The sequence below is a fragment of the Harmonia axyridis genome, chromosome 1 (genome assembly GCF_914767665.1).
Source record: "Harmonia axyridis chromosome 1, icHarAxyr1.1, whole genome shotgun sequence".
In the NCBI taxonomy this organism is placed as follows: domain Eukaryota; kingdom Metazoa; phylum Arthropoda; class Insecta; order Coleoptera; family Coccinellidae; genus Harmonia; species Harmonia axyridis.
The window spans coordinates 12,101,712-12,121,813 of record NC_059501.1 but is presented as its reverse complement, the minus strand read 5'-3'; the positions used below and the strand labels follow the sequence as shown (position 1 = coordinate 12,121,813).

General features: G+C 32.9%; 3 protein-coding genes across 3 annotated transcripts; 1 reads left to right on the top strand and 2 right to left on the bottom strand.

Moving 5' to 3' along the window:
* Positions 1-247: 247 nt before the first annotated feature.
* On the bottom strand, positions 248-6,023 carry LOC123671048 (coagulation factor X-like). The gene is made up of 8 exons (XM_045604697.1): positions 5,940-6,023; positions 5,092-5,333; positions 4,023-4,346; positions 3,536-3,687; positions 2,154-2,242; positions 1,574-1,806; positions 1,182-1,505; positions 248-425 (listed from the first exon to the last, which is right to left on the bottom strand). The coding sequence occupies exons 1-8, from the start codon at positions 5,977-5,979 to the stop codon at positions 273-275; spliced, it is 1,557 nt and encodes a 518-aa protein (XP_045460653.1). The 5' UTR covers positions 5,980-6,023; the 3' UTR covers positions 248-272.
* Positions 6,024-6,620: 597 nt separating this feature from the next.
* On the bottom strand, positions 6,621-11,253 carry LOC123686445 (V-type proton ATPase subunit e-like). The gene is made up of 4 exons (XM_045626591.1): positions 11,143-11,253; positions 8,020-8,067; positions 7,663-7,750; positions 6,621-6,753 (listed from the first exon to the last, which is right to left on the bottom strand). The coding sequence occupies exons 1-4, from the start codon at positions 11,238-11,240 to the stop codon at positions 6,733-6,735; spliced, it is 255 nt and encodes an 84-aa protein (XP_045482547.1). The 5' UTR covers positions 11,241-11,253; the 3' UTR covers positions 6,621-6,732.
* Positions 11,254-13,095: 1,842 nt separating this feature from the next.
* Positions 13,096-18,525, top strand: LOC123686435 (opsin, ultraviolet-sensitive-like). The gene is made up of 3 exons (XM_045626563.1): positions 13,096-13,522; positions 14,923-15,053; positions 17,460-18,525. The coding sequence occupies exons 1-3, from the start codon at positions 13,197-13,199 to the stop codon at positions 18,485-18,487; spliced, it is 1,485 nt and encodes a 494-aa protein (XP_045482519.1). The 5' UTR covers positions 13,096-13,196; the 3' UTR covers positions 18,488-18,525.
* The last annotated feature ends 1,577 nt before the right edge of the window (positions 18,526-20,102 follow it).

Below are 20,102 nucleotides of genomic sequence, written 5' to 3'. Positions count from 1 at the left end.
TGATCTACTTAATTATCAATTCTTAAGTTGTATGTTAAGGAAAGGAAATCCTAAAAGTATTTCAGTCAGAACAATTATATAACGTACATATGGTTTCATTTATCATTCAAAATTATAATAGACAAATATTGAAATATTCGAGTGTCTATGATAATTATGTTGGTATGGTGAATGTTGTATCGATATAAAATATAAATGAAAACTCCTAGTTACATATGTATAGGTACTCTGAGTTTTTGAGAAATTATCGGAAAAACAATTTAATATTTTTACTAGTCAGGGAAATTAGCTTCCTCCTTTATCCAATCTACTACTGCTGGTATCTTTGTGTATACTGCAGGTATGCCAATTGTGCAGTCAGTGTCCCCATATGATACTATTCCATATAAAATATCGCCAATAATGAGTGGACCTCCAGAATCTCCCTTTAAAAACAAAAGAATTTCTAAATAGGTTTTATAAGTTTTTTTTTCTATCAATGTTCACACAGGGTATTTCATCATTTACTGTACATCTTTTTAGTGAGAAAGCAGGAAAATTTGGATAATATGAATCCAAGAAATGTCCTGAGACTTTTCGTTTATGTCCAACTGAGTGTTTCATGCAGAAAACATTGGACGACTACTTATAGATTTTGTATGCTTTCATAGTTTTCAATTTAAATTTGAATATCAACAACCAATTCTAGTTAATAATCAGTAGAGCAAGCTTGGAGTGGGAAAATTATATTTTCGATATTACATCTAGTTATAATTCTCAAACGGTTCTATCGAATAAAATGATTTTTGGGATATATTGCTTCATTTATGTTATGAATCATTATGACCATCACATTCTATAAAAATAACTGAAATTCAAAGAACCCTACTCTTAAAAGTAACTTGACCGCTCCTTGAAGAATATTGACCATTTTCAAATATTAAGTACATATTCGTCATACTTTCTCTTACAATGCTCTTAGTGAGCGTCGAATTTAGGATACCCTGTATATTTTAACATGAAACATTCTGTATATTCATTTGTTAGTTTGGCATGTCTATCTTGAAGAGCTGACATTGGATTGCAATTGCTTTGTAGAATTTTGAGTTAGTTATTGCACCTAGTGCAATATCTTTAAAATTGTTGTCCTCTAATATTCCTGATGGACTATATCAGTGTATCAATAAATAGTATGTACTTACTTTACAGGAATTTTTCGGTTCATCAATATGACCAGCGCAAAATGAAACCTCAGTCATGTTAAATCCAGCCGACTCACAAATTTCGTCACTATAAATTTCAAGATCGAGTGCTCTCAACTTATAGAGTTTTTCATCATTGTTATTTGTTTCACCCCATCCTATAACTGTGGCTTCACCCAATGGAACGGAATCAGAAGGCTTGGGCAGTTTGATACTTTGAATTTTTCCTGGAATGTAATCCAATGGTGCGTTCAATTTTATCACAGCCACATCATAGATTTGTTGTTGGAAATCAAAATCGGGATGAATTTTTACATCTGTCACCTAAAAATAAGGAATGAAAAAGTTAAGATTTCTAGAAAGCTTAGGAATTTCAAAATTTTTCTACCTACCTTCCTCTCAACTCCTTTTTTTCTTAAATCATCGGTATCAGCTTTGACTCTATAATGTTTCTTATTAGACATTAAACAGTGGGCTGCCGTGGCTATGTAATCAGGTTTGATGATTACTCCTCCGCACATATGTTTTTTCAAAATTTGGATGGAAACCATGTAGGGAAAATTTTTAATGTGGGCTTCATAACCACCTACAATTCTTTTGTTTGGAGATATTTTCTTAGCATTTCCTGCGAAAATAAACTTTTTATCGGACAGAATACGTTTCATGATCTCACCTAATTGTGCCTAATATATACATAGTCCTGGAATTTTAATTGCAGTTGTTTACGTGTTCGCATGAGAGTAAATTGATGAAACATAAATTTCATCAAAACTCAAAATGAGAGCATAGAAATCAAAAATAAAATTATAGAAAAATGCATGAATTATTTATTTATTTATTACTTTTAATTATTTGACCTATAACGTCGAGTTTGGTGGCTCTGAAATCAATATCTGAATCAATATGAATTGAGAATTAGAAATTGATTTTTTTCGTGATAAATCATTATGTTATTATTAGCTGAAATTTTACCTGATAAAAGCGGCAGAACCAAAAACAAGAATTTGATCATTTTGAATGAGAATTGATTAAAATTAGTAACTGAAAACTCAGAAACATTATTATATTGTTAACAAATTCCAATGTCATAAAAAAAATACTGAAAATTTATGGAGCAGAATATCTTTTCATTATATCACGTACAAGATATTCGTATATTCGTATAGATATGAATTTTCCATGTAATAGTCAGTAATACAGGTAACTATTTAAAATGACTACTTATATTGCGTGAGGTAATGAATTAGAAATGTATTATCTTTTTATGTGAAAAATGAGTGTAAATATTTGTAGGCAATAAAATAAATGAAATGAAGTTTGAGCCACCTAGCAAAAATACGATGATACCTGAACCAAAATACATAGAAAATAGAAAAATGGGTATAATCCTCGGTATAATCCAACTAGGAATTCCGTAAATATATCATACTAGATTTGATCGAGATGAAAATTTGGATGTAAAATGAAAATTACACAAATATAATTTCTGAGAGCTCGTTTATTCGAAGACTAATTAAGCTCTTGAAGACCACATGACCACATAAGTGTATATAGAATGCAATCTGCTCATGAACAAGTGCTTAAAGGCCTCCGACTCTGACACGTCAGAATTTTTTTTTATTCTCAAAGAAATTTCTAAGATTCTATTACACAAAATTCTCATACAAATTAGCATAAACATTCGCGTGGTTATTTCAACTGAATTGTAACCTAGTCACAATATTGTTCCGGAAATAAAAGGAATGTTTTTTCAATGTTTTGAATTGTTTTTGAATTTTTTATGGTTCTAGTCACATTAGAGTTCTTACAATGATTGAAATTGATATTATATATCCCCATGCCATTCAATTCAATCTGGATCGATTCTTTAGCTTTGAAATGATCAGAAAATCAAAATTTCGAACATCCATACTTTCAAAATTCCTAGTCAGAATTTCAACCTATCCTGGACATGTAAAGTTGTATTGGTCGTATTCAAAAATCGTTAAGAAGCTATGAAGAAGATAAATTCATTGATTAAATTGGAAAAACAGTTGCATATAATCAATTAGCATTAGCACACTACTTAAATGAGTATAAGTTTTGTATTTTCGAAGCTTCATTTCGTCAAATTCAGCATCATTGAATTTTGATAAAATGACATATGGAATCGATATAAATAATACCATTAATTGCATTTTATTGGAGATATGGCTGAGGGATTTCAATCTGATAGTCATAAGTCAAGTAAAAGTTGAATTTAATACTTATTCCAGTGAGAAATATCTGATAGGAGCAGATGAAGAATTCATCAGTTGATTCTTCAAATTTTAATTGAGCTAAGTAGGTCCAGAAGAATTGGTTCGGATGTCCACTATTCGGTAAAATGAGCTACTTTCTTAATCCAATCTACTAAAGCTGGTACTTTTGTGTATACTCCTGGTAAGCCACTTGCGCAATCTGAAGGTCCATGCGATACTATTCCATACTGTACATTGTTTATTACAAATGGTCCACCAGAATCTCCCTTCAATGTGAACATATATTAGAAATATGCAGAGAAGAACAATGTTCAAAATAGGGTGAAGTTTTTACCTCATATTGAAAAAACTAAGTGCAAAATACATCAATATAAGAAACTCGTTTTTATGAATTTTTCAACCAACAACAAATGTAGCGTCACTCAACCGTCAATATCTAGATTCAGACTCAGCCCAATGATCCAAAATTTTGACAAGCATATTTTGAAGCTTGACACCACAAAAAAGTGATACCTATATCACTGGAGGTTTCATCTGTGTTACAGACTCAGGACTTATTGAATGACGTGTTACAAACGAGTATAATTTTGTTAACACTCACGTTGCAAGAATCCTTCATTTCCTTGATATGACCTGCGCAAAACATAACCTCTGTTATCCTATATCCTACTGATTCACAAATTTCGTTACTGTAAATTTCGAGGTGAAGTGCCCTCAATTTATTCCTTTTCTCATTCTTGTTATATGTTTCACCCCATCCCATAGTTGTTCCCCATGCCAGAGGAACGGTATCAGAAGGTTTGGGTAGCTTGATACTTTGGATTTTTCCTGGTATGTATTCCAATGGGGTTTCTAATTTCATCACAGCTATATCGTTGTTGAAACGATTATCAACATAGTGAGGATGTCTTTTTATAGATTTAACCTACAAATGTAGAAAAATTAATTAATGAATCAATGGGGAAACCACTAATGTGAAATCACTCTTGTGCCAAGTCCACAAGAGGTCTTGATTTCACATCAGAGCTTATCCTTTTTTTCTGTTTGAATTTTCTTCTTATTTAGGGTCTGACGCCGCTATGAACACGAATATTTGCAGCTATATCTTCAGTCTTCACAAGTTCTGAACTTCCTGGTATCTTTGTTTCGAATATATGCGCCAGAAGTTCAAACAATTACTCAATTAATCTGCAAAGTCCTACCATGCCATGACAAAACTAAACTAGAGTATCTATTTTCGATACAATTTCATGTATTTCTTCGTCAGAACAATTGTGTCAGTGAAACATTTCAGCCGAGACTGGGGACATCGTCACTACCTGATCTTGTCGCTCCGACGCGAAGCTTATAACAGAATACATGAAAAGTTTCAAATCGGTTGGTGCTGTTTTCAATGAAATATTAAATTTTTGTTTTTAGATATTCTGCTTGAATTTCTTATGGTTCTGATTGAGTTATTCAAACGAAATTTGACGAAACGGTTGTACATGATTTGAGTCCGATAAAACTTCTGAAAATATCAGGGTTTCACTGCATTATCGAAAAAAATAAACCATAATGGATTGCAACCATAATATTCAATCTCTGTTATATTTTTTTATAGAATTGGACTATTGTTTCATATAATCTTCCTTAGTAGTTCAAGAGATTTTTTTGATATTTATACTTACCTTCCTTTCTACCCCTCCTACTCGCAAGTTATCAGTGCCTGCTTTGACTCTCATTTGTACTCCAGTAAATGTACAGTGGGCTGCTGTCAGTATGTAATCAGGCTTGATGATTGTGCCACCGCAAATATGTTTCCCATAAATTTGGACGGATACAATATATGGATAGTCTTCTATATTGGCTTCAAAGCCACCTACAATTCTTCGAATTGGAGGTGCTTTCTGAGCATTTCCTGTGAATATACCTATAAAGTAATAGTTGATAATTGAAAATAAAGGTTTGCAAGAATAATGTTGAAAAGATCAAGGTGTGGTAGGTCATTATTCATTTGCTAACCAATAATTGAACTTCTTTAAGGTTTTGGAGATATACTGCTCGACTAAGTGACAGATGTTTTGGCGGAAGCATGATATTGAAAATACTTACCAATATTGTGAATCCACCAAAATAAATAAATGAACAAAATATAATTCGTATTTCAATATAAGCTCAAATTGAATTTGTAGTCCTTTTTTGTGATCAACAACACTTTGAGGCTAAGACCATCAAATTGGAATATTTTGCGTTGGATTCCTAATGGAATCATCCACCCAGAGATTATTTTTCTTTGGACATTTGGGACTCGAATACAGATGAGAATCCTTCTTTAATATTGAATTATACGCATAATACTTGTTATCAACTTTACTGAACAAAATTTACCCAATATTATATTTCGTCATTCAGATCAATATCTCAATTTGTTAAAAAAATCTTCATTTCGCTTAGATCGGCCGGAATATCTTATTTTTGATGTGAACTCATAATTATTATAATTCATCTACAAATATGTTCATTACTGAAATCTCACCTGACAAAATTGGCACAACCAAAAGCACGATTACAATCATTTTCCGAAAATGAACTAACCAAAATTTTCAACCATTTATTAAACACTTAGTGAAAGATAATGGAAAAGAAATTAAAATAATACGATGGCGAAAGTCATGACTGTGATAACTTTATTTATGATGTCACGCACTGAACATTTCGCATGAAATACAAAAATTTTAAACGAATTTTCTTTCTCTTCGCATGAAATAATGAATGAGCGTTCCTAACTTTTTCATGAAAATTATATAGAAAATTGAAAATATTCTCCATTATTACGTTCACTTTATTCGTCAATATAGTTACCTTATAGAGTTTTTTTAACTTTTCTTCAATACCCTTTCTATAAAAAGATTCGTTTTTGCCTGAAATTCAGAGCCGAATTTCTTTTCATGTAGAATTTTGTCTTAGGTCTCCAACAAGCCAGTAATAAGCTGGGTTGTTAAGCATTTGCAAGCGGAATTCGTTCAATTTGACTATGATTTTCATCGATTTGTGAGAAGGAACGTTGGAAATACTCAAAACCCGTTTTTAAACAATTTTTAAACAACAACAAATATGTAGCATCTTTTAAACATCAAAATATAGAAATCTTATTGATCAAAGAGTTGGATTTCACAATTCAATATTTGATATGGGTTAGATAAAATTATTTGTTTTTAAATTTTTTTATTCATAAAACTTCTTTTTTGAATGGTGGCACTTATAATTAAAAGGTTCCGGCTCCCTTACACTGAGCTTGGATTTGTTGTAGAATTCAACAGATGCTTTGATCATTCCGGAGTAAAAGATCCCTGAAAAAAAATTTGAATGAATAAACAATTATAAATAAAATGACACTGATATTAATATAATAAGTAAATAAAGTCAATGATAAAAAATAAATGCAGACCTAAGTAGAACACCAATGATTATTTAATAAATATATTGTAGAAAACAAACATTCCTGTTGATACTTTTTACTGATCGGTTGGAGAGATAGATCAGTTGACTCAGTAGATTTGCGAACAAGATAGATTTGTGGATAATCTAGATAAGATTTGAGTGTAAGGTAGATCTTTAGGCAAGGTAAATGCGTGAAGAAGGTAGATCGCTGGGTTAGGTAGATTTGTATGCAAGGCGGATCTATGAGCAAGTAGATTTACCGATTATGTAGAATCTACCCTTGAGGTAGATCTATCAACAAAATAGATATTTGGTGTACATGAGTGTTATAATAAAAGGCTATCCATTTTGTTGTTCCGAAAGTAAACGTGAATAAAACACACTTCCATTCAGAATATCTATGAAATTTTCATCACAATATAATGTTCGGACCTTGCCATTGATCAATCACTCGACTCGCTGGCATATTTCGCACAATATTTTACAAAAACTTGAGAGATCAGTCTTGCAAATCAAACTAAGGATCGCCGGTACTTTTATTTTTATTACCGTAGACATACATACATAATAGAATTGGCATATTTTCATGGAAATGATAACTGAGTTTGAGGTGAGCGCAGTAAAAGAACCGGGAAATATCAAGTAAAGCCAATCTTCTCAAAATTTGAGAAATATGGTACCTTCCTCAGTCCATAGTTTCATTAAGAATGTTCTCAAAAATAAGTTAGTACACCAGTATTTCTAGACCCCTAGGCCTGTTCTGAATCAGAATGATTGGTTTGGCCTACCAGGAACTCTTTTTGGAACTGTTTACTCACCCAATTTCTGGCCATGATAAGGTAGTGATCCTTTTCTATTTTGGGACCCAGAAGAGGATTCATTTGCACCACGAATGCACAAAACCAGCTGAAATTGAATTAAAATTTTTCAAGTTTGTACCTAGGAATTGATTATTCCTTGAAGATTCAGCTAAAACAAGATAGATACAAAGTTCAATTTTGGTTATTCATAGTAAATCTCTGATTATTTAATCAAAATGAACTATTAAATAAAAAATAATACAAAATACAACAAACACAATAAAACTAGTAATGCTAAAATGGAGAACTGAATGGTGGGAAGTTCTCCAACAATGTATAACTTACATATCAAGCATTATTATCAATTGTACTCACAATAACCAGCAACATATCGCAGTGAGGATCAAGCAGAGACGGATTATCCTGGAAAATGGAAATGACAACAATACAATAGAACCATATAACTCAATAAGTATCGGGCCTGAAGCCAGTGCATCAGTGCCTACCACAGTTTTTTCTAGTTAATACCAATCTTCAGGAGATGATATATTGAAGGTCGAGAGGGATCTATACCGGTTCAGCGTTCATTTCAAAAATCAGTGCGCTTCATTTTACGTTAAAGATCATCGATGTATATGATGTTTTTACTATTTTTCATTTTAAAGAGTTCGTCATTGCGGAAAGATTTTATTCATTAATATTTTTGGAAGGGGAAAATAAGGATTAGATGGCCCTTTTATTGGACAATAAATATATGCATGATATAACTTTGCGAACAAACATTTATTTTTTTATGAGAAAAACTCAATAATCACTCAAACACGCTAAATGATGTGATACACTTTTGAAACATTGGTATGTGGAATTAGAGGAAATTGTTTTTGTATACATGCTGAATATTCGTTTTAAAATTATTTACGAGTGGTCTCCAAAAATGTTGGCGATATGTGTATATCAATCTTAAAGGTGAAAAAGTTGACGAATAATGTCGAATTTTCAAGAAAAAATGTTATTATACTACGCTAGACCCTGGACTCTCGGAGTACAGGTTATTATAAAAAATAAGCCGGGAAATGATCAGTTATCCTGTAAGCTTCAGTTTCCGAATTTCTTGAAGCAATGATAAAGTACCCATAAGTAACCCCAATGCTAAAACGCCAAATGCCAATCTGAAATCACCGAAGGATAACTTTTCCTTCACCTTTTCTCTACGATATCTTCTCACATTCACGTTGGTATTGTATTTGTATAGAATCTTGTCTATAATCCCATATTCAATAAGTTGACTCAATTTGCGATTCACAGCTTGAAACAAGGGAGATCCCTTGACGAAGACCACGTGGTAACCGGCAAAAGAAGAAGTGCGACTCAGCTGCTTCATCTTAGTGTTGAAATCTAAGCCATAATAATAGAAACCAAAATTTGCTATTGCTCTATGCGGACCAATTAAGGCCATATTCTTCTCTTTTGAGATAGCATTCAGACAGGTTGACATCAAGATATCGTCACAATTTAAAAATTTCATTCTCGGATTTAACACCGGTATATTGTTGTTATAAAGATAACCTATATGGAGTCCACTGCTTTGAAGCGATTCTAACGAGTTTACACTCGGTTTATAATCAACAAGGTTTATCATTTTAGTTAACTCGGTATTCCATAAAATGTTCATGATAGCGGATAAAGCTAGAACTAGAACAGATGTATATGAAGAGACTTTTCGGCTTATTGCAAACGTTTTTTCTATCGATTTGGAGGTGAAGATCAACATCAGTTTTGGGAATTTGGTAGGATGCCTCTTGACGTCCAGCAGTAGATGCTGTAAGGACCAGAGAACTACCAGAACTACCAAAGCACCTATCCATGAAATCCAAGTAGTGTACTGGAAAGCATCGATCACCAATCGCCATTTGGGTGCTGTTAGTAATGGAACATACACTACTAACGGATCATGAAAATAATCAATGGAAAAATCCACCTGGCATACTGAGCAATTATATTTTGATGGAGGTAGTACTATGTCAATCTTCTGCTTGAACATTGCACTGTAAATTTTCTTCAATACTTTATTCCTATTGTATACTGCTGCTCTGATTTCGAAATTTAAACGATCGAATACCACTTCAAGAACTTCAATTCCTATTCCTTTCATAACTGGTTTACATAAAAAACAATTTGATATTGGGAAATTCCATATATAACCAACTACAATTTCCGCTTTGTTCCAAGTAATGGGAATTTTTTTTGGGAATATACTCTCTTCCATCAACTCCACTTTGTTAACATCGCAAAATCCGATTTGTTTGAAGTTCACTTGTTTCGATGGAAATATTCCTTTCTTGTAAGGAAATATGGTGTGGATTCTTCCTGAAATACCTAAAAAACTGACGTTCAACATGTAAACCTTCAAGATTTGCTTGACAAAACTGGAACGCACTTCATCACTTATAATCAGGAATTTTGTTCTTGAATGGAACCATTGTTTTCTGTACAGTTTACCGAAGAACTTCCATAGGCTTTCGTTTGTTAGGCGGTCGAGTACATATAGATCTGGTGGTTTGAAAATGGGTTGATTAGGATACATGCTGAGAGAACCATCGATCTTCGAATGTGGAAAGGAGAAATATGCACTGTTCTCACTAATCACTGCTATGTGCTCTCTGTTGAAGTACAACATTTGTACGATCAAGTTTATGCAAACTGTAGTATTGGTTGGATTGTCGACCACTCTTGTAGAACCCATCATGAAGATTAGTAGCAGTAATAGTGAATTGAGTGTTTCATTACTTCGAAAGAATATATTTAAAAATATATGAGCGATAACGTAGATTGAAACAGAAAGTTTGAAGTAATTTTCAATAAGGAATATTAAGGGTTCTGAAGCAAATTAATTCCATATTGGATGATCTAAAAAAGTGAAATATTGATTAGATATTGGACTTATTCTTGTTAATCTACACTGATAGTCCTGATGTGTTTTCTGTCAAAATATTGAATTAGAATATCACGAAATTTCATTTTTTTTTGCTGTTGATGGAACTGTTTCTCAAAAAACATGTTTTTGCTGGTTTATGCTGATTTCTTAATTTTATGGATCGGGAAAGCTATAACTTAGAAACCAACAGAAGTAGAAAAAATTATAATTGAAGGATATGTCTCTTAGTTAATAGAGAGCTCCACATCAATTAAAATTCCTTTCATTCTGAATAACCATATTGAGGCTATAAAGGAAAAACTACAAAAGTAGCATAGCTATGTTGAATTGCTGTTAAATGTTTCTAAGTATTATTTGATACCAGACCTATGACATGAAGTTGCTCATGTGGGATTCAAATAATAAAACTTTAGACAAAAATTATGCATGAATTACTTTTACAATTATTGAATCCAAAGATCCTCATCAATATTTTCCAAAAGAGACAGTTAACAAAGATGTTTTCTCCTCGAGTTTCCTTATGAAATGATTTTTTTAAATTAAGTATTTAGTACGAAACTTACGATCTATTTCTACCTCTTGGAACACATAAAGGGGCGATGATTCCTATTATTGCCCAAAAAGCTGTAGCCACAGCAAAAGATATAACTTCAAAACCCATTGTCACTTTGACATGTCTATTAGCTACGTCATCTATCTATGCTTCTATCATAGATCTGTTTTAACACAGATGTATTTTACATTATGACTAGTTTTTCCACAAAATGGTATTCTCACGCTGTCTTGTATTTTTATTCTTAAAACCTTATTATATATCAAGGAAAAAGAGAATAGCATCACAAAATTATCTAGCTTTCATAATTACCATACAAGAAATCGGGGAGTGCTGTTCACACCAAAACACAGAACAACAAAATTTGAAATGTCACCCACATATCAGGGCATAAAATTGTTCAACCATTTACCTTCCCATATTACGTATCTGAATCTTAGAGAATTCAAGGCCAGTGTGAAAGCTTTATTGTTAAGAAATTGTTATTATACTGTTGGTGAATTTTTAAACGATACATTTGATAATTATTTGTGTTAACTTTTTTCTTTTTTTTTGTGACTTATCTCACACATAATTTTATCTCTTATGAGATCAATAAACGATTATTATTATTATTATGATAAACACTTCTTTTCGGTTATAATTTCCCGAGCACCTGAAAATTACTGATAATTATGCAAGAAAATGAATCGAAAATCGCATGAGTTTATTTCCATATTTTTCCGAAAAATAACCGAATGAAATTGTTATGAGATATTTCCTCATAATCCAAGAACCTGTGGACGCCTAACTGAATCATCAAAGTTTGAAAGCTGAAAGTTTCAGTACGCAATGTCGCTCTTCACCAATAAGGTCTAGTAAAAATGGCCTCTTCAATATCTCAAGAGAACTGAAGTTGGAAAATACAGGCCCATGGCCTAAAATATGTGGAAGAAGAAGAAAAATGGCCTCTAAAAGATTTGAATCTCCTGGCTTTCCTGACAAATAAAATTAGTAATATTAGTATGAAATAGCTGAGCTGAAATTTGAAATAATGTAACTATGGCAAGATGTATTTTTGTAACTTGTTCGACCCTGTCATTCAGACCCAGCCTCATGTGTGAGATCGAACATAGTACCTATACATGCACTATAGTCGAAGAGTAGCCAAGCATTATTTTCTTAATTAAAAGAATATGTATTCTTTGATATTTATAGGAAAAGTCCTATACAAACGTTCTGTATTCGAGATACAGGGTGTTAAAGCTTATTTTTTTTTCGTTTTTTTCTGGCAGCTGCACTTCACAAGAAATTCAACTGAAATTTGGCATAGGTATTTCAATTTGGAGTTTATATCAAGTGATAGACCAAGTTCTATTGCGAATAAACAGGGTGATATTTTTCTGAAATAATATCCATTTTTTTCCTCCAGAATTTTTTGTTTTTGTTAAACCACTAGTTATGAAAAAATGTAAAAAGAAAAAAGTAGGACCATAAGAAACACTCTGTATCTCAAAGACAAAGAGTTTAAGAGCCTTTTTTCATGAAATCATTCAACGAATCTTCTATTTTCGTTTCTACCTCTAATTTAGGAACACTCTGTATTTATATCTTATGCTTTGTCCTTAGTTTGTCGCTCGATGCAAGCACCAGTGCTGGTTTTATTTCTACGAAACTTTTTGTGAAATTGTTAAATACTAAAGTCAAACTTTTACGCTTCATATAAAAGGACATCCATGTTGATATCGATAGATTCTTTTCTTAGAATATTCTCCCGAAAACATATCCTACCGACCTCAGCCAACTATTTCATAATAAATAATGGATTACTTCTGAACTTCCAATCTCTTAGGAGTAAACTTAGGATATTCTACATGTCATTAGACGGTAGCTATGCCGTGATTGAGTCTAGAAAATTACCAATTTCAACTAATAACCTCTCTTTATTGAGCCTTAGTAATAAATTAGAGGGACTTGCATAACATATGCCGCATCTCCTTCACTGTGTACCCCTAAAGTTTATTTCAGAAACTTCGTAGAAGTTGAACTAAGTTTAGTTGTTTACGTAGGTGTGACTCCTAAATTATGTTTACCTTAAATTTCATCCCATTGATTTCGATGTTTGTCAAATTCAGTTCAGCGATGTATGTCGTAGAAAAGAAAGCGAATTACAGCAATGGATACAATGGCAGTGTTCCTGATCCTATTGAGACGTTCAAGAAGTTATATCCTGTCAGTAAGTGGAAGAAGACAGGGTTTTTCACAGAGGATTACATCAATAAGATTAATCCGTATTGGTTGCAATTCGAACCAGCTGGTCATTTCAGTCATTTTATCCTTGGTGTTGTTTATATTGTTTTTTTGGTGGTGGGATTGTTCGGGAATTTGATGGTTATTTTCATGTTTTTGAGGTGAGTCATATCTCAATATCTATTTTGCAAAATAATATGTTTTTAGAGAATAGTACCTAACTATTTGTGAAAAAAGTTTGTCACATCATAGATAGTCAGAAACTATGTAATAAGCACAAATTACACCTTTAATGCATCTCATTTATTATATTCTGATGATAAGGAGATTATTCTTTCGGGGAAATATTTCTGTAAGTGTAACTATGAATATTCAAATATCTCTTTCTGTCTTGTAAGTGCCTACTTCAATTTCAGCAGAGATCTTGTCTATTGAAAATGTCACCGGTAGAAAATAATCTACATTTATTCTTGACAATTTTTACAACGAGAGAATACTCTGAATAGATATTCCCTTACGAATAGAATTCAAAAGAAATACTCAAAGATCTGAGCTCATTAATATGCTCGACATTTGTTGTATTATGTTTTGTTTTGTTTATGCTTTTCTATCTCGACTCTCCTATGCCTCTGTGGCACCTCAATTATCTATTAGGTGGTGACCAATAGATTCACACTGAATTTTTTTCAAAATTACCTCAGTCAATAGATCCCGGGCATAAGATTCGAATTTATTCGATAACGTAGTCACCTTCAATAGTGATACACGTACTCCACTGTTCCTCTAAGTTTTCATTATCTTTTATGTGAAGAGATTCGTCTTTGCTTTCGAAATAGACTTCAACCTTGGCAATCACTTTTTTCTTAGTGATACTTTTTTTCCTTGGATCATTCCTTCGATTTTTGAGGCCTGCAGGAAGCCAGTAATCATTGAGTGTTAGATCTAAAGAATCAGCTGACTGATAAGGAAGTTCGAAAAGCAATTTGCTCAATTTTATCATGGTTTCCATCGATTTGTGACAAAAAACATTAACTTTGTATAAGGAAATGATAATCTCTTGGATTCAGTTTCTGTATTCAATCGGTCCAATAACTTTATGTGATATTTATTGTTCAACCCTCGGTTTAACCTCTTTCAAGATAGTCAGTGAATAATAAAACAAGCTCATCCAGAAATACGTATGCTATAATATTATGAACAAAATTCGGACAGACATCTTTTGGAGCTTCTTACAAACCAGAAAAAAGTAATATGACACAAGCGGTACCATCTGTGCGTCAGGCCATGGGACCTATTTATTGAGTGACCTGGTATGTGTCCTTGGAGGTTCATTCCTTCGGATTTGGCTTATGGACTCCTAACAGTTCTTGAAATTTTTGATTTTCAATTCAGAAATGATTATTTTCATAAAACTTCAGTCTCCTGCCATATGCAAATACAGAATTTGTAACAGAAATTTAAAAATATAGGTAGATTTTATGAACTATTCAGAAAAACATTCAGAAAAGCTTAATTGAATATTGCATTTTTATGTATGTTATGTATCAATTGTTTCTTTCAGGTGTAAAATATTGAGAACGTCAGGAAACATACTGATATTGAATTTAGCGATAACAGATGGACTTATGATGATCGAAATACCTTTCTTCCTATTCAATACCTTCCAGGAAGGACCAGCTTTAGGAGAAAAAGGTTTCTTGCTTCTTCTTGAATTCAATTATGAATATAAACTGCTCGTCAAATTTCAAGGATATAAATGTTTTCCGAAGATGCATATTTCACGCATCATCTAATAGTATATTATATTATGAGGATTAAAAGTGCGGCGCAGCCGAGCGAATGCTAAATTGCGAGTAAAAATAGGCACTTTTAGTCCGTATGATATATATATACTATTTTTTCTCCAACCAAGTCAAAATTAAAATAAATTTAGTTTTATTAAAAAATCGTTGATAATTTGGTAATAAATTTGAACACCTTATAATTATAACAGCGATAGCAATTATTTTGTTTTACTAAGTTTTTAAAAGACAATGTTTTTTCTACAAATTTCAATTAGAGAGCTTAAATGCAATTACTTTCAGTCCTAGAATTAAAAGTAGCATTTTTAATCCTAGGATTAAAAGTGTTGCTAAGCAACGAGCAAATTTTTGTACGGTAAGGGAATTGATGGCTTTTGCACCTGAAAATAGTTCAAAAATGTCAAAATTTTTTGATGGTTGGAGAAAAATATTTTTTTTTTCAATCACATAAGCTCATAACGATTATGAAAACTTCTTCTGGTTCATCTTGACCCAGGTTTTCATCAACCATATTCTCGATATCCTCGACTTTTGACGAGTAGTTATTATATGCAGGGTGAGTCTTAAAATAGAACAATTAGTTTAAACGTAGTTACCTCTCACAGGATAAAACATATTTTCATTGATCAATTCTTCAGATTCAATGAGGAACAGTGAGAGGAGATGCTCAGAAATAAAAATGACGTTCCTATTAAATGCAAAAAATTGATTTATATCAATATAAAATATTTGAAGTGAATATAAAAATGAATATAAGTAAATTGATAAGTTTTAATAGAAACTATCATTTTTAGGCGCAGTGGAAAAAATTTTACTTTGTATGTATCTCATAAGGAAGTACCTATAGGTATGACTTTGAATATAGAAAAAAGCTCGGCAACATGGTCGTAGTTGCGTTGAAGTCTTTTCTCTGCTCAAGGGTGGATCCATAATTGAGATGAAATTGTCGAATTTAATGTTTTTTTTCATATCACTTTCAATATCTTGAAAAAAGAAGTAGGAAGAAACGAGGAAGCATAATGAAATATTTTCAAATAATTGAGTATTCTACTAATAACTAGATTATTCGTAATATCTTTCTTTGTGAAGCAAGATGGGGAAAACTGTTTTTTTTTAACTTTCCACTGATGTCAAATCTGGAATAATGGTACTCTGAACCACTTTAATGTTGTGTCTGTCTGCCGGTGTGTCCGCAAATCCTTCAACTTCTATAGGGATCTCAGCGTGGCCTGGCTGTTCCACGCATTGAATATAAGTAAAGGGTGTTCTTTTTCGAGGTATATAACTTTAAGTTGGCATCACTGTTCGAGATGGTGACAGCTGTCACGTGATTTATTCTCAGTTTGGTTTGGAAATTCATCATGAATAGACTCACTCTTGAACAACGCTCGCAAATAGTGCAATTTCATTTCGAAGATAATGGTTCTGTGCGGAATACGTATCGCGCACTTTTGTTTAGCGATGAAGCGCACTTCTGTTTGAATGGCTACGTCAACAAACAAAACTGCCGCATTTGGAGGGAAGCTAATCCTCAAGTGTATGTCGAAACACCGTTACATCCAGAGAAACTGACTGTTTGGTGCGCTTTATGGGTTGGTGGAATCATTGGTCCCCGTACTTCTTCAAAAACTATGAACGTTATAGTCAATGGTGATCGGTATAGAGCCATGATTACTTTTTCATTGCTGAATTGATTAACCATGATGTCCAGGAGCTGTGGTTCCAACAAGACGGCGCAACATGTCACACAGCTCGTGCCACAATCGATTTATTGAAAAACACGTTTGGTGACCGCCTAATTTCACGTTTTGGATCTGTGAATTGGCCTCCAAGATCTTGTTATTTAACACCGCTAGACTACTTTCTGTGGGGCTATGTAAAGTCATTGGTCTATGCGGATAAGCCACGAATCCTTGACCATTTGGAAGACAACAGTCGCCGTGTTATTGCCGATATACGGCCATAAATGTTCGAAAAAATCATCGAAAATTGGACGTCCAGATTGGACTACATCCGAGCCAGCGGTGGCGGTTATATGCCAGAAATTATATTTAAAATGTAATGCCACAAGATTATCTTGCGGATAAATAAAATTCATGTCAATTGAATAATCCATCGTTGTTTAATTGCAATTTAAAATTCTATAGCTCTAAAAAAAACACCCTTTATATCATTGGAATCTTTGGTTAAATGTAATGTATGACTTAAAGATTCACCAAGCATGAACCTTTTTCTACACCTTTATTCTCTGATAAATCAATGAAAATTCTTCAACAACAACAAATTTTGATTGCAGGTTGCCTCATTTATGGATTTCTTGGAGGCTTATCTGGGTGTGGTTCAATAATGACCCTCACATCAATCGCTCTTGATCGTTTTTTCGTGATCAAGTACCCACTCAAAAGAAAGTACAGCAAACTTCGCATCAAAATGAGTCTTATAGTTACCTGGTCCTACGCAATCTTCTTCTCCAGTATACCTCTATTCGACACAGAATTCGGTACATACGTACCCGAAGGGCTACTCACCAGTTGCAGTTTTGACTATTTGACCGACCACAGAAGTATACGATTCTTCATCTTCACCTTTTTCACAGCAGCTTGGCTACTTCCAATGCTGGTCATTTCTTTCAGTTATATGAACATCGTTCAAACTGTTGTGTTAAAAACCAAAGGAAAGAAACTGGGGACCTTCAAGAACGAATCTTTCAGACATATGAAAGAGGAAGAAAAGAATAGGCAAGAAATACGGTTAGCTTTCATCATTTTCTTCATAATCATACTTTGGGTGGTTTCTTGGACGCCTTATGCCACTGTAGCACTTCTTGGCATCTTTGGATATAAGGATCTCATCACTCCAATGGGTTCAATGTTACCAGCGATGCTCTGCAAGACAGCCAGCTGTATAGATCCCTTTATTTACGCTCTTTCTCACACCAAATTTAAAAGGGAACTGAGATCTTTGATTTTTGGCTCCCAGAGAGAAAAACGAAAACCTATTAAGCCACAGCATAAGAAGAAACCTGCGATGATGCCAATTCAAACTATTCAGAGTTCTTTTGAAGACGACAGATTTTCAAATGATGATGTTGAAATAGAATTTATAAGGGTAGACTCCATAACTGACCCTCGACAATTTATGGAAAATCAAACTCAAGGGGACTTCAGAGATATTGAATCAGATGTTGATGAACTTGGTGCTAGTTGTAGCAGATGGGTGTTCAAGCCGACCTTCAGTAATAGGACATCCAGCATAAGGAGGTTGGCTAGAAGTTTAAGTCAGAAGGGAAGTCTCAGAAGTCAGGATTCTCAAGACCAGAATTGAAATTGAATAAATGTGCGAGATTGATTTGAGAATATTGTGATGAATAGGTTCATTTGAGTAGATACTCTGAGAAGTAGAAATGTTTCTAATAAAATATTGCAAATGTAGAATAATTTTTCTAATGTTCTCTGGGATTACTTAGACTGACTTCTGATAAATGCATCTTCCCCAGTATTTAATCATTATTTCTTATTTTTTGAGATATCAATATGGAAATCCGGACTATCTTGTCGTTTATTTATTGTAACTTGAAACAGGAGCTGAAAATGTTTATGTTAGATCATTCGAAACAAGACTTTTTTCCAATGGTTAAATTCGAAACATACACATATACGAGAGGACATACTCCGGAAATGAAGACAATTTTCCTACCATCAGTGACCAATGACATCAGAAATTTTTTTGAAAAGCATAACATGGAAAGAGTTTACAAACCAACGCTTGATCTACGACAATCTCAAGACATAATTGATTCCCTTTCCAAAGTAAATCGAAGCATTCACATACAAACTCAATAACATAAACAGTGATGCCAATTGAATCAAATGGATGGAATTCGATCAAAATATAAAAAAGTTACTGCCCAAGGATTGATATAGCTAAAAAGCCCGAAATTTTCTAACTCAATCCGGTCTTCAAAGCAGCACAGTACACCAATAATGATTGATTCATTATTACAAAATCGCATTGATCGACAACAAAATGTAGCCATGATAATTTTTGTAAATATTTATAGGAAAATAAATATTGATTTGATCGAATAATTTCATTTATAGGAAGTAGACTAGAAAACTGAAAAAAAATTAAAGGGGTTCATTTTTTTTTTAATGTGTATGAGTCGACAGTTCTTTTTCAGAGTTCAGATTGAAAGAATCAATGTAATTTATATGTCATCTATATTTTTATAGGTGACATATAAGTTATATTGATTCTTTCAATCTGAACTCTGAATTTTTGTGAGGAGAGAATTGTACTATGAAAGGATTATATTCGCACAACTGTTAACGTATTGGTGTAGGTACCATTATTTGAATTAAACTCACAAGAGGAAAACTAAGAACGATGTTATTCAGGCACAGAATGATAAATAAACCTAACTTTGTTGAATATGCAGAAGGTTTCCATCAGATAATAATTCAATGTAACCTATCAATGCCTACATCTATATACAGGGTGGCCACTTTTTTAATGGGATTGTATTGGTAACTTTTAAACCATAAGAGTTAGAAGGTCGGTCAAATGGACAAAAAGTTGCATGAATAGAAGCATTATCAAGCACTTCAAACAAATCGAGATTATCAGGGCCGGTTTTCGAGATATCATAAGAAAAGTAAATTATGTCATTTTGAATTTTCTTTTTTTCCCACTTCATTTCAAATATCATCAAAAAATGTTACAGGAATTTTTTTTTTGTCAGTAAATTATCCTCAATTTGACGTAATCAGATTTCGTATCCAACGCTTCGTACTCTCTGGGCCACCCTCAACTTCATTTTTTTCAATACGGACCTGCATATTTTATGAAATTTTTCGAAATAACTTTTAACGCTGAATTCAACGATATATCATGCAATGTCATTCAAAGTAGATTTTCAGGTGATTTTGACCCTTATCCA